Source organism: Schistocerca serialis, chromosome 6, assembly GCF_023864345.2.
Source record: "Schistocerca serialis cubense isolate TAMUIC-IGC-003099 chromosome 6, iqSchSeri2.2, whole genome shotgun sequence".
Lineage (NCBI taxonomy): Eukaryota > Metazoa > Arthropoda > Insecta > Orthoptera > Acrididae > Schistocerca > Schistocerca serialis.
In genome coordinates, this window is record NC_064643.1 from 737,931,310 (window position 1) to 737,946,929 (window position 15,620).

At 42.8% G+C, this 15,620-nt stretch overlaps 1 protein-coding gene across 1 annotated transcript in view; it reads left to right on the forward strand.

The window, feature by feature from the left end:
• LOC126485058 (probable G-protein coupled receptor CG31760) overlaps positions 1–15,620 on the forward strand; it is a 613,409-nt gene that overhangs the window by 530,122 nt on the left and 67,667 nt on the right. Inside the window, exons 8-9 of the mRNA XM_050108660.1 lie at positions 4,801–4,939; positions 13,144–13,249. Coding sequence (XP_049964617.1) covers positions 4,801–4,939; positions 13,144–13,249 — 245 coding nt within the window. The remainder of the gene's footprint in view (positions 1–4,800; positions 4,940–13,143; positions 13,250–15,620) is intronic.

A 15,620-nucleotide genomic window follows, 5' to 3' on the forward strand; every position in this document is an offset into this window, starting at 1 on the left:
CCCAAGGCTCTGTCCTAGGTCCATTACTCTTCTCACTGTACATTAATGATATTTCTTCAGTGATTCACTCCTGCAACTACCATCTGTATGCCGACGACATCCAACTGTACATAACTGCAGCCCCAAGAACATTGCTGACGTAGTAGCGAGTATGAACGCAGATCATTGCTCTGTTTCCAGATGGGCACAGAACCTAGGTCTGAAACTAAACCCCAAGAAATCTCAGTTCATTCTTATTTCTCATCCAAATTTAATCAGCCGGTACTTCCGCGAAACAGTCTCTCAAACACTCCTCAACTGTACCCAACCACCATACCAAAAAACAGTAAAAGACCTTGGAATAATCTTTTATTAACACCTAAACCGGGAAGAACAAACAGTCACAGCTTGCAGGAAATCGCTCTCCTCCCTACAAGCAATCCAAAAATTTAGAAAAATATTGCCAACCCATGTTAAACAATAATTAGTCCAAACACTAGTCTTGCCTAATCTTTACTACTGTGATGTAGTTCAACACGGCACAAATAGAGAAAATTCAAGATGCCTCGAGCTAGTGATGAATGCTTGCGTTAGATACGTGTGCAATATACGGTTGTTTGATCATATCAGTCCTTCATACTCCCAGCTAGGTTGGATACGCCCACATAAGGAACGCAATCTCCACACGATGTTGTTACTTCATCGATTTCTTAGTCACTGGTGCCCCAATACTTATCTTCTCACGTTAAACACCTATCATCATTCCACAACCTCAGTACCAGGTGGGATACGTCTAGCATCTTGGCTGTACGTTTACATAACACAAAATCATTCTCAGAGTCATTCTCCATCTCAGCCATACGACTGTGGAATGCGCTCCCCTGTGATCTGCGTCTTATCCAGAACCACTAAACATTCAAGAGGGAACTCAAAACTTACATATTATGGCCGGTATAGCCACCGTTATTGTGCCCCTCTCGTCTCTTTCTTTCTCCTCTCCATCATAACTTCGAATTTTACCATTGTATTTCTCTTCCTCTAATCTACATACCTCTTCTATATCTCTTTCACCCCGTTCTATCGTCTTATGTCTCTGCTCGATATAAATAACTCACAAGCTGCAAGAACATAACGAGAAAATTCCCAACTAGTAATAGTACTGACATTCATAAAAGAAAAATATGTTTACTTTCATATACATAGTCATTACTATAATTATTATTATTATTCTTGATTGTAGTAATTAATATTTTTATTGTTATAATTATTCTTGTACTACTGTTATAGTCTCTAATTATTTCTTTAACATTAATACTGTATAACAAGTGGTATGTCCATAATGTTCTGTACAAACTGAAATTCGTTCAGTCTGAGTATGCCTGGTTAGGTGTAAGAGAGGGCCTGAAGGCCCTAATCTTGCCAGGTAAAATAAATGTATAAATAAATAAATATGTACAAGAGCAAAGAAGTAATGACAAGGACGGACGACCAAGAACGAAATGCTCTGATTAAACAGGGTGGAAAATAGGAATGTAGTCTTTCGCCGTATTGTTCAATATGTACATCGAAGAAGCAATGATGGAAATAAAAGAAAGGTTCAGGCGTCAAATGGAAATTCATGGTGAAAGGATGTCAGTGAAACGATTCGCTGATGATATAGCTATCGTGAGTGAAAGTGAAGAGGAATTACATGATCTGCTAAATGGAATGAACAGTCTAATTAGTACAGAACATGGACTGACAGTAAAACGAAGAAAGATGATAGTAACGAGAAGTAGCACAAATGAAATCAGCGAGAAACGTAACGTCAGGTTTGATGGTTCACGAAGTAGGTCAAGTTAATGAGTTCTACTACGTAGGCAGTAAAATAACCAATGACGGACAGAGCAAGGGGCACATCAAAAGCAGACTAGCACTGGCAAAAAGGGCATTCCTCGCCAAGAGAATTGGATTTTGTGTTAAGGACTATGGGACCAAACTGCTGAAGTCATCGGTCCCTAGGCTTACGCACTACTTAATCGAAGTTAAACTAACTTACGCTAAGAACAACACACACACCCATGCCCGAGGGAGGACTAGAACCTCCGACGGGGGTCACCAAGAGAAATCTACCAGCATCAAACACAGGCCTTAATTTGAAGAAGAAATATCTGAGAATGTACGTTGGGAGCGCAGAATTGTAAGATATAGGAGCATGGACTGTGGGACAATCGGAACTGAACAGAATTGAAGCATTCGAGATGTTGTACTACAGACCAATGTTGAAAATAAGGTGGACTGGTAAGGTATGACATGAGGAGGGTTTGAGCAGAACCGGAGAGGAGAGGAATATGTGGAAAACGCTGACAAGGAGAAGGGACAGGGTGATATGACATCTGTCATCAGGGAATCTCTTCCATGGTACTAAAGTGAGCTGAAGACGTAAAAGCTTTAGATTCGTCGCGGATCGCTTCAAACCAGACAGAAGACTGGTGACTGAAATTAAAGAATTAAAAAAATGTTTAAGTCAGGACCGCCTTTACCGTGGAGTCGTTTTACTGGGAGAGTATGGATACCCGACACACAGTCCATACCTGGCCCCAAGTAACTTCCACGCTTTCGGTCCGCTGAAGAATTTACAGCTAGGACAGCGATTCGCGTGCAGTAATGAAGCCAAGGTAAGTAAGTCTACTACAGGCGCACGTCAGATTAAATGCTGCTACGGTACATAGGTCTTAACTTATGTGCGGACTGTGTGTTAGTATAGAGTGAGGTACACACAATAGTGCGTATACTTGTGACTACGTTAATATACCTTAATTCGACTTGTAGAAAACAGCGGCAAAGGCTCTCTCAATCACCTTCGTATTCACGACCTTACCTCGCTCAATACAAATACTATGTTATGTTTTGGAATGACATGACCATAGACATGACAGACACTTACATAGTCAGCTTAATATCTTACATCAGCAATGTAACCAGCTAACTATCTTCAGCGGAAGTTATCAGACTATAAATTGAGTGCGCTGCTTTGCGTTAATTTATGTCCCCATATTGTAACGCTTTGTACATTCCACAGTGTAAGTTCGACAGTTTCTGACGACTCCCTAGTAAATTGAACAGAACCGGTCAAAAAATATTGAGTGCTACTTTTGCCTGTCCCGAAAAACTTAAAATTAAGCTTTTTAAAATATTTTTCTCTGTTTCTGTATGTCTGAAAATGTATGCTCTATTTTTGAGTGTGTTTTAATACGTACTAGAAGTCGGTTTCTTAGCTTTGATTTGAAGTTTTTATGTGGCTTTTGGTGATGAGTATCCTGCCTTGTATACTTATGTAACACCTCCTACCTAACAGTCTCTATTGTTAACTAATACACTTCCTCTTTATCCAAGTGATATATTTACATATTATTGTAAATAACGTAACACAGTACACATTGCTGCACAGAAAATTTGCTTGCATACCCCACATCCTGATATAATAAAAACGTAGTTGCCACTCCAAGGAAAAAAATCTTTCCTCAATACCGTATGAATATTGTAAATATGTTTCACGCCAGATAGCTGACGATCTTTTAAATGTGTAAAACGACATGTGTGTGGTAAAATCAACCTGCTTTTTTGTGGGTGAAGAGGAAAAATTTGTAATACAATAGTATCGTCAGAGAAACAGCTTGTCTACGTGGGATGTAAAGTACACGGAAAACATAGCTTCAATATCGAATTACTGTCTTCCGTCCCAGAACAACCTCTCCGTTCTCTTTAATAGGTTTATACAGGAATACGGGACACAGCCAGACGGAGCATACTACACGGTAGCCTTGCATCTAGTGGCCACCTCTTTCTACTGCGGTCTGTTCTCACAGTTAGCGTGCAGAGACAATGGTAATGAGATGCAGTTAATTTACTGTCTCTACGAGAGGAGAGCTACGTATTTAACTTACACTTGTGGTCGACGTAATTAAAATATTTTAGCGGGTTTGCCACATAATAAATGGGAGAGAGCTTTTTGTCTCGACTGGTGAACTTTTTTTTTCTTTGACCTTCTTCAATTAATGTGGATACCTACGAAATGAAGCGCAACAGCTGACCTTGCTTGAACATTCACTGCACAAAGTTCAGCATTGTATAGAAGTGAAAACTGTGGGAAAAGTGGAGAGGACTAGAAATGAAAAGTGGAAATCCGCGGTTACAGAAGAATGTTTACATTTATGGTATGAAATGTAAATTAGAAAATAGGAATTTTCTCCTAAGTATCTGGAAGAAAAGGAATGTATCAAGTGACTAAAAGTGTCAGATTGATAGGAACTGGGTCAAGTCGTTGAGGAATAACTTCAGTAGAACCAGAGAAATCCGAAGATGGCCATTGTTGTAGATGAGTTAGGAATTTAGACAGCAAATACCTTTAGACATTAAGTGTAAGGGCTAGTAAGAAACGAGGATATTACAACAGGAGAGGTAAAGGTGGTAGCTCGCTTCAAACCAGTGAGAAGACTAGTAGCATAAGATAAAAAAACAATAACATAGATCAAAGTATGGCACTGTGGTTGAAGATTCCTATTTGTGGTGTGCTGGAGGAGTTTTACTGTATGACAAGGAGTCACATGGATCGTATGCATTCAGTGTGAAATTTGATAGCAACTCATTGTTTGTCTATAATTCAGAATTTTGCCTCTGAGGTCCAGCATCCACCCCGTCATTATTAGTCGTAAATACTATATCGTATAAGAACCCGCCTTGGTTGGAGACAATGTTTGTGGACACCTAGCTATTATTACTTACGAAACGAGTTAGAGGTTACGAACGGCAAAAAGTAGTTACGAAACTTTTATGTTCCAGTGGAGGTGATGTTCCTGGTGTGGGGCATTCGGCTGTGCATCGTGGTGCGGAAAGCCCCCTCAGAGTTCAACGAGAGCCGCTTCATCTCCATGGCCATATACAACGAGTTCCTTCTCTCCGTCTTCCTCAACGTATCCATGTGAGTACAGTGGGATTAACACCGAGCGAGGTGGCGCAGTGGTTAATACACTAGACTCGCATTTGGGAGGACGACAGTTCAATCCCGTCTCCGGCCATCCTGATTTATGTTTTCCGTGATTTCCCTAAAATCGCTTCCGGCAAATGCCGGGATGGTTCCTTTGAAAGGGCACGGCCGATTTCCTTCCCCATCCTTCCCTCATCCGAGCTTGCGCTCCGTCTCTAATGACCTCGTTGTCGACGGGACGTTAACCACTAAGCGCCTCCTCCTCCTGGGATTAACAGGTGTTTCCGTGCTGTTGCTTCAGTTCCCAACGCCACAATTGGTCCTGAATGGATTTCCTCTTAATTACGTTACACTGAACACATTTACATTCTACAAAGAACAATAACATTAAGATATAGAAATATATACACTGCTCGAAAGAAGTAGGGAACATGCCAATCCACTGAACATTAATTCTGACTGGATAAGAATCAAATCATACCTTTATCGTTCACAAATTAAGTACACAAAACTTCTTTACATACTCGTTTATTTACAGAATAAGAGCTGAAACGTTCGACAGGTCTCGAAAACAATCACTCATTCCGTCATTCAGGATGCTGTTCGTTAGACTTCGAGAGCTTCAATAACGTGTGTGCCCTCCGCAAGCGTATACCACCACCTGACACCCTTGTGACATGCTCCTTGTACGTCTACACAGGTCTTCCCTTGGTAACTGTTCCCATTCTTCAAAAAAGCGCTTCAGAGTTCTTAGAGCGTCCATGGTGCAACAGAAGCATGTCCCACAAAGGCGCTATAGGTTTTATGTTGTGATTCTCCGCTGGCCCTTCCTTTACTTCAATAACCAGCCTTCGCCGGACAATCGTTGTTACGGCCACCACATGAGCTCCAGCATTATCGTACATGAGAGGGAATTCAGGACCACCATCGTATGCAGCGGCAGCCATATGGCCGAAAAGGCCATGTTCGACGTACTGCCTGGCGGTTGAGACTTCGACGAGATCCGTACAGATGTCAACACTTTCCCTACCCTTACCATCACACAACTTAGGCCGAATCTGTCGATTTGCTGGATAACATCTGGCAGGTGTCACCCACCAAGATATCTCCACACACGAACACGGCCATTACCTTGCGTCAGAGGAAATCCGAATAAAGTTCCGAAAATGACGAAGCTGCCAGTTGACATGCGAATGAAAGACCGAAGGCGAGACGTTATCGTGTCAAACAGGGTACTCGAACGGTGCGTTCGGGTCGTAAGGTCCTTTCTCCCAATCTGGTTCTTAAAGTCTGATCGAACACAGCGGTTCCAATGGCCCTTCTGCGATCGTCTTGCAGTCCTCTGGCGTACGACACCGTAATGCACAGGTGGCCAGATATCGGTCTTCACTTTTGGTAGGAATGCATCGGCGATCGTGTTCAACTTGCATTGCGTACCGCCCTGACTTTTTGTAGTATGGCTACAACCCATGGATGACCAATGGACATACACTGGAATCTACACAAACACGACAGAGTCCACCTTTCTTTTATATGACAGTTTGTCCCTGCAACTTGCACTGCATTAAGATATAGAACTTCACGTGGTTGGCTGAACACTACGTCCGCGAATGAAAACTGTCCAGACGGGGAGTTGATCATGTCTGAGAAATCCGTACAGACTCGCAAGGCGCCATTATTCTTCTCCATCACAAGGATGGGCGTCGCCCACTGAATATGAGAGACTGCAAATGCTGAAGTTGTCTTGAAGGGCAAAGGGAAGAAAACGTGTTTTGAAAACTGGGAGGCTGCAGATGGGAGTAGAGTGATATGGACCTCAGAACCTTTGATGCCTAAGCCAGGCGGCGAAAACACCGAACTAAAACGGGTAAACAAATCGTCGAGAAGAGCTGACACGCCAAAGGGAATGGACGTTAGGCGTGGAATCGTGGACCTCGAGGCCCACCGCGCCGAATAGATCTATCCCCTCCCTCCCTGGGGGAGTTCACTACCACGATGAGACCCTCGATGGAATGGGTGCCATAATAGACAGTAGCACTGAACTGGCCGGAAAAATGGACGATGCCATTATTGTACGACAGCATCCGGAAATCGATAGGCTAGAGGGGTGGGGCGCCTATCTGCTGGTAGGGGTACCAGTAAATGATTATGTCCAAGAAACCTGTGTCAGTCTGCAAGAGACAGTGGAGACTGTCATGGTAAAAATATTTGCATTGGAAGGAACATGACTGTATATAAACAACGTCTGGTAAAGTCTCGTCTCCAGATGCTGTTTTCATCATACAGCGAATCGACATGCACGTAGTCCACGGACATTTTATTGGACTGACAGACTTCCACCTTGTAGCCTGATTTACCGCACGCCTTACGTTTCGCGCGCTGATGGCCGCATTTGTGAGAGAGGGGGGACACAAAACACTGGCTACAAGATGGCAATTGCTGGGGTCAACATTTGGGTCACTTTGTGCCTGGCCTTTCTGAGACATTTGTCAATCTGGCCTACCATATGACCGAGAACGACAGTTGGGCCTAGCAGCAAAAACCTGAGATTGGTCGTGCGGTGCTACCTCTGAACGCACTTACTGTTCAAATGCCGTGATGAGCGGCAAATATGCCTCCAGAGAAGAGTCCTTCAATTTTAACAAGTCTGGACAGAACGGTTCATCCAGGCAGGGCACCAACAGAATGTCCCTCACAAACGTGGCCACATAAGACCTCTGACAGGATAGACTCTGACACGTGAAACGCCAGTCCTGCAAGACGCTCTGCATCTGAGGAATCCATTTCCTGTTAGGTTACCCACCGAGTTTATGGCAGCTGAAGAGTTTGTGGCAGGGCATGGTTATGAGCACTTGGGAATCGAATTAGCACACAAACTGGATCTGACATGGTCATAAGGAAGAGTGTGAGGTTCAGCTTCCACGTTTTATTGTTTTACCAGCACATAGATCGCAGGTCTGGAGTAAGCTAACAAGAATGCGTGCTGCTGCTCATTACTGGAGACTGCTTAGACCAATATGTGTTGCCCGATGTGCACGATTTAGTTATACCACGGCTTGAGTTTGTGGTCGAATGGTGGGAACGATGGAGCCGAAGCGCAGAAGCTCTTCACCATGATACTGTGCAGGAGAGGCGAATTGGAAACCACCGGCACCATTGCACACAATGTGGTCAACCTCTCTGTCAAGGCGTGAAAACTGTACTTCATGTGTTACGTGGTGAGCAGAACATGCGAAGTCATATCAGAAGTTTCAGCCATTGGACACACGACATATTTGCTCGAGGATAGCAAGCACAAGCTACTAACCTGTGTTATCGGCTCGCCCTTAAGTCACAAACAAACTTCGTAAAAACTAAAGAATCCGCCGTATCCACAATGAAAGTAACTAACCTTACAGAAATATGGTTTATTGTAAAAAGTACGATGCTCGTCTGCTTCAATTAGTTAACGCAGTTAACAGTGAAAAATGACTGACAGGCTGAAGGTCATTGTTGAACAACTCAATGTCACGTATTTGGTCGAGTTTTCCACAAAAGAATGTTTGCAAAGTTCTACTGCTGCACATGGAAACCAAGTTCCACAAGCGTTTACCGTTAGTACGTGCACAGTGATATAGTTCCTTGGAAAAACAGCACACAGTGTTTTACCGAAGTCTGTGAACCAGAGTGTGACATCTCAACCACGGAGACTTGACCATCGGTAGAGCAGCTGGTGACAGGCGGTGTCTGTCGAGAAAGCACCTGGCCGGTGGCAGGCAGCGGCGTTATAGTACAATGGTTGTCCGTCTGCAGGTCTGGCTCAACGTGAACTCACTCCGCGTGGCTGCACATGTACCTTATACTGCCGTGCGGTAGGATATCGCAGGAACTGTTTTAGGTCACGTGGGTTGTGGAGGAAAATAGGTCCTCCCCCGGTTCGCGACCCTTGGTGGTGCTGCAAGGTTCGCCTTGTGGAAATGCTGCAAAATTGTCTTCTGGTGTAAAGCGACTGTGTGACATGTGGCAAACCTACGACGTTGTTGTTCCAGACGGGTTTCTAGCCGTATAGACAGAACGCCACAGCATGTCAGAATGAAAAGTGTTACACCACGAACACCTCGACCGAACATTAGCCAACCTTTACTTCAGTATTTTTGTGCCAGAGGGGTAGACTGTCCCGGATTACACCCCAATGTAAGATTCTTTTGAGTAATTTCAATACATGAAAAGGTCAATCCAACAGACGAAGATTGGCGTGAGTACACATTCGCTAGTGGGTGTGTCTAATGTTACAGGAACCTTTCAGGTGGCTTTCATAGCACTGGAAGCTCGGATGTATTTCAGGTACAGCTAGTCGCCATATTTCGGACTTTGAGAAAGGTACAATCATTCGCATGAGAAACATGGGGGTATCATACCGACATATAGCACAGACAGGTGGCTGTACTGAAATGGCAGCACAATGAGAGTAACGAGATGCACTAAGGAGCGAATGACTGTCAAGAAGAATAGGAACAGATCTTTCCAGAAGAACTACACTACAGGAAGGATTGTCCGACTGGATGCGACGTAATCGTGGATGACAACAACTGAAATTTGAGCAGGGCTTGGATGCAGAATGTCATTACAGACTGTAGGTGAGATATTGCTGAAAGTGGATTGAGACGCCAAGTTCCATGCGTGATGTACCTCTGAAACCGTACTACAGACAACCGACACATACATGGCCTAGACCTAGAGTCGACTGGTTCAATGGATGGCTCTCTGTGGGTGTTCCTTAATGAGTCTCACTTTTGTGCGTGGTAGTTTGGTAGAAGCCAGACTGTCAGTAAAAGGGAACAGCAATTTTAGAGACTAATACCTCTCCAACTAAAGGAATTGCGAAGTGGGTAATATTGGACATGACAAAAGAGTTGATTTTGTAATTGGTGAGGCACGCTGAATATTTCCCCCTGGTAACAACAGTAAGCACATGCATCTACGTCCTAATATACATTCATATCCCATGACCTTTGCCACCTCAGTGTATTATGTATACGTGTTTCTATCACATCTCTGAACTGCTGAATCCAAATGACAGCTCTACCAATGCATTGCCCTTTTGTACCTTGTATGCGCCATATTAATGCCGTCTATATACATTATCCGTGGAAGGCAAAGGTACCAGCCTTTAATCGTGATGTGATATTTTTAATCTGCCAGGAAACTTCACTAATCGAACTATTTACAGTCAGTTACACCCACTGAGAGTCAGTCATAAGTCTACTCCAAAATTAATTACTTGATACTGTTGAATTCGCTAAACTCACAGGTTATTTCACTTCCTGTTTACCAGGAGTCCACACGGTGTATCCACGCGGTCAGGGGCGCCTTGCCACGGTTAGCGCGGCTCCCCCCGTCGGAGGTTGGAATCCTCCCCCGGGTGCATGCGTGTGTGTGTGTGTCTGTGTGTGTGTGTGTGTGTGTGTGTGTGACCTTAGCGTGACTTAGTTTAAGTTACATTAAGTGGTGTGTAAGCCTAGGGAGCGGTTACCTCATCAGTTCAAAAATGGTTCAAATGGCTCTGAGCACTATGGGACTTAACTACTGTGGTTATCAGTCCCCTAGAACTTAGAACTACTTAAACCTAACTATCCTAAGGACATCACACACATCCATGCCCGAGGCAGGATTCGAACCTGCGACCGTAGCGGTCACGCGGTTCCAGACTGTAGCGCCTATAACCGCACGGCCACTCCGGCCGGCCTCATCAGTTCGGTCCCACAGGAACTCACCACAGGTTTTACCACGATGGTGATGTAAAACTGAAATCTGGTCCGAAATACGTTCTGTGTGAATAATAAAAGTTTCTAGCTCAGCCTGAGAGGTATGAAGATGGAGTCATTTGAAGTGTTTCTGTGTCTGCATGTCATAGATGTTACAAAATTCATGAGGTTAATAATTCACATATTAATATCACTTCATATCAGTAGTTCTTTGAATGCTCAATTATCGTGATTAATATCTCAGACAGATAGCCATACAGGACTGACCTTCACCATTTTGGATAATCAGCAGATTCTGTCAAAACAGTCCTAAAACTGGAGCTTCCGGTGTTACAATTTGCAGCTGTTTGAACAGGGAGACCTAGGAGAATATAACGCTACTGAGCAAATATGTATTTTCTGTTGTTTTCATGTCTCCTACTTATGTGTCACATGACTAGTAACGTCTATATACAAAATTGCTTTTTGTTCTTTTGTGAAAAATTATGATTTATCTATAGATGGTATCTACTCGGTTTGTAGAATGTTAAGTCTCCTATTGACCATGCCTATGACATCGTAAACTCGTATACTAAACAATAAACAGTTAAAGATTTCATTGGATTTGGACAATTCATGACCAGTTCGTGTTCTTAATTACACTGAATCTGACTGCGCTTGTTCTCGGTGGTGCAAACTCGTCTGGAGGAGCTAAAATATTTACGAAAGTCACTTATTTCCTGTTTCGTTTCACTTAGCATATCTCCTATGTGCGTATAAAATTGCCTTCAACGCCAACTAAAAAACCATCGCAAATCTAATAGAACACTCTAAAACAGTGTCTGAATCAAGCATTCATGCGGCCCGCTATTCTCAATAGTATTTTATAATAATACGTATCAAGCTGCTAACAAGCAAATCCAAAAATGTTTACCAACATTAAGAGCTCCTCTAGAGTGAAGTTCTCCTGTTCGATAACAGAAAAAGAAAATAGTTCCAGACACAGTAATGTTTTAAGACCTTATTAATTTTAATCGGCGTGTGAATTCCGATGTGACCTAAGTAAAGCTGCAGACGTAGGCCTACCCCAGAGGCAGAGGGGTAGGCCGTGTACCCACTGCAGAGTTAGTGGATGTGAGAAGGGGAATATCTTGTTTGTCTTCCCGTGCTGGCAACTCACGGACGTGTGCGATTTGTTCCGGTCAGCTGCTACGATATATTAAAATTATTTCAATAAAACAGTCTCATTGTAACATAATGTTATTGATCACTGCGTTTTCCTGCGAACAATGTTCCAAGAAAATCTTATTGTTATAACATACAGATTTGGCCACAGTAGTTAAATGGGTTCGTGACTGAGCATAACAGAGATGTTACCTTCAAATACGGTACTTATTTGTAACGAGGAACATTGCTGAAATTCAATACAATTACCGGAAGAAAGATGGCATTCAAAACATTCTGTATGCATTTGTGGTCGTGTCATACTTTGCATAATGAATTTTAATGTAGGTACTATTACTGTGACTAATTAATTGATCATCCGCTCACGTAGAGAACATAACAACAGTTCGTAAGGCAATTACAATGTCACAACTTTGGGGTCGCTGAGGGTGGCAGCTACCCTGAAACGCAGAACAGCCGTCCTCCAGAGTTACGCATGGTGTCGGCTCTTAACGATCAGTCTTGGCAACCGGCGGCAATCTATCGTGCCCTTACTATAGCTTGTCCATTGGTGTTTCCTAACATACTAATTAAGTAGGTTACCAATTAATGTAGGAGTCGATACCTATGTGGCTCGATGTGTCACGTCACAATGTCAGTATAGAGTCTTGAGCAAAAACGTTTGACGACCATCACAATAAAATATGTAGCACAAATTTTAATTTCTTGGTTTTAGTTATGATTGATTAATATTGTGTTTAATACGTATTTTAAGGTACTGGTTTCGTGGTACATATTTAATCTGAGGCCAAGGTTCGTCTTATGAGATTATGACGTACGCAGTGCCGCTGAATAAAACCTAAACATTTTGATCGTATTTCTCTCTCTCTCTCTCTGTCTCTATCTATCTATTTCTCTCTCTCTCTCTCTCTCTCTCTCTCTCTCTCTCTGTACATTATTCTATTTTTAGAAGCTAGATTGCTGTATTTAGTCACAGAAAATGTACGCTTGATTTCTATACCATCGATTTTACATTTTTTGACGTTTATGCAGCTAGGAACAAGGTGCCAAGTGACACTTCCCTTTGGACAAGTTCTGTTTTAAAATGCACGTTGCTGTTGTCACAACGCTACTAACATAGATTAGACTCGATACAGAAGTTGTATGTACAGAGACACTTATTACGGGAGCAGAGTAAATAAAATACCAGTTCTATTGTGAATCTCTCAGTGTGTTGCAGTTTGCTCCTGCAGTCGCCATGTTACTTGCCAAATGCAGCCAGCACCTGTATGTTTCTGTGCGTGTTTTCAGGTTGTTCCTGCAATCGCCCGCCAACCCGGACCTGTTGTACATCATCTTCTTCTGTCACACGCAGCTAACGGTCACTCTGCTGCTCGGACTCATCTTCGGCAGCAAGGTAGGCACAGCATACTGCATCTGTACAACTTATACTTTCTATCTAGCAGATCATCGAAGATGTGGGTAAACAAACCAATACGTTCTTTTGTTGCGAATGATGATGTCTAAAACGTTTATTTTCATTTCTTTTTTATTTTAACAGTTATTAACATTCCTCCAGGAAGTAATGAAATTGCAGCAGCCATACTACGGCACTTCAGAGATTGAATAAAGCCAATTACAAATGGATGAACTTACACTGACAAGAATGAAAACGATGATCTGGAGATCGATGGAGATGTTGGTGATAGGTGCCATTTTGAATCCTGCGTGGATGAGGCTGATGTCATCTCCGGCTAACATTTGGCTGGGACTGGAGACAAATTGATACGAAAAGGGTATGTGGTATTAGCATTAAGGCGTTTCAGTGCTGGAGGTGCTTCTGACAGGAGCGGGTAGGATTGCAGTTATGAAAGGAAAGAGCACGCTAGAAGTTTTGCTCGGATTGGAAGTGGTAAGGTAGTTTACACTTGAAAACATGAGTGGACTTCATGATTTATTTCATATTCTTGGAGGGAAAAGTAGTAGACTTTACCTCGAGGACTGGGCACCGAGTGAGTGGAGAAGAGGTTGCGGATGGTCAGGAGGAACTACAGCAGGACATGACTCCTAGATCACTTAATAATATGTTACTTTAATGGATGCATTGCACAGCGACGACGTAACTCAATGAAATCAGTGCCTGACTGATTTGACTGAAAAATCGTCGCTATGCATGAAATGGCTATACAGGGTGTAACGAGCTATAATTACAGATATTTATTTTCGTGATTGACGACAGTCTACTGAATAGATTACATCCACATATATGTCATTTGTAGACTAATAACTAAAGCTATTACAAGTCATATGTCCTTAGGCTGGGTAGCACATCCAAGTATATGAGGTAAGAGTAAGTCACTAATGCTTATTTTCACATGGACAACATGTCAGATTGAAGTGTAGACGTGTGGGAGCTAAATGAGTAATGGCCTAGTCCAATTAGTGCTGCCGTTATGACCGTGCACAAAACATCCGTTCGTGAAGTTTGTGATGCGTTTGTGGAAAGACTGTTCAACGCTGGAAAAAAACCAGATTAATGAAATGTGTATATATTAACGTAAAACGTGTAAAATATCTGCGTTTGTACCCGTTACAGCCTGTATATCCACAAGCTTTCGCCAGAATGCGTATCAGTCAGTGTCAACCAGTGACTACCGTGTGGCTATCTAACAGAAAAGCCGAATAGACGCTCTGTGAACGGCTGTGAAGTGCGTGGCGTCAGCACTTAGCACAGTACATCTTCCCCTTGTAATGGTGTATGGATGCACCTTTATATTAATGTCCTTGTCTTCGCGGTTGCGACATAGGGGGCTTAAGTATGTTTCTTCAGTTCATACCGATTCTTGAAACATTATAAACAGGCTTTCAAGCGGTAACAGGCGGTTATCTTCAAGCATATTCCAAATCACCTTGTTCGGCTTTGCCATGACCCACTGTCATGAGTCGAATCGACTTCAGCTCTTCTCTGGTTACATTCCGTATCCGTTGTTAGTACTGTTTGATATGGTTCCCATTCACTTATGCAATGTGCATAAGTGACACGCAAAAATGATTCGTAAGCGGTCTTATTCGTAGACCGATCGCATATTCCTAGTATTCTTACAACGACCTAAATTTTGCTATCAGCTCTGCTTGCGACTGAGCGTAAGTGATCATTCGATTTAAATATCAATAAACATTGTGACACCGAGACATTTGCATGAGGTGACCGGCTGCGAATGTGACTCGGTATGTTAGTCATATTACAGGACCTTTCAGTTCTGTGGAGTTCAATGATTTCGTAATCCTGTGTGTCTAATGAAAAGCCAAAGTTCGCACCACTTTTACATCGTGTTTTTTTTTTTTTTTTTTTTGGTCATTAGTCTACTGACTGGTTTGATGCGGCCCGCCACGAATTCCTCTCCTGTGCTAACCTCTTCATCTCAGAGTAGCACTTGCAACCTACGTCCTCAATTATTTGCTTGACGTATTCCAATCTCTGTCTTACTCTACAGTTTTTGCACTCTACAGCTCCCTCTAGTACCGTGGAAGTCATTCGCTCATGTCTTAGCAGATGTCCTACCATCCTGGCCCTACTCCTTATCAGTGTTTTCCACATATTCCTTTCCTCTCCGATTCTGCGTAGAACCTCCTCGTTCCTTACCTTATCAGCCCATCTAATTTTCAACATTCGTCTATAGCACCACATCTGAAATGCTTCGATTCTCTTCTGTTCCGGTTTTCCCACAGTCCATGTTTCACTACCATACAATGCTGTACTCCAGACGTACATCCTCAGAAATTTCTTC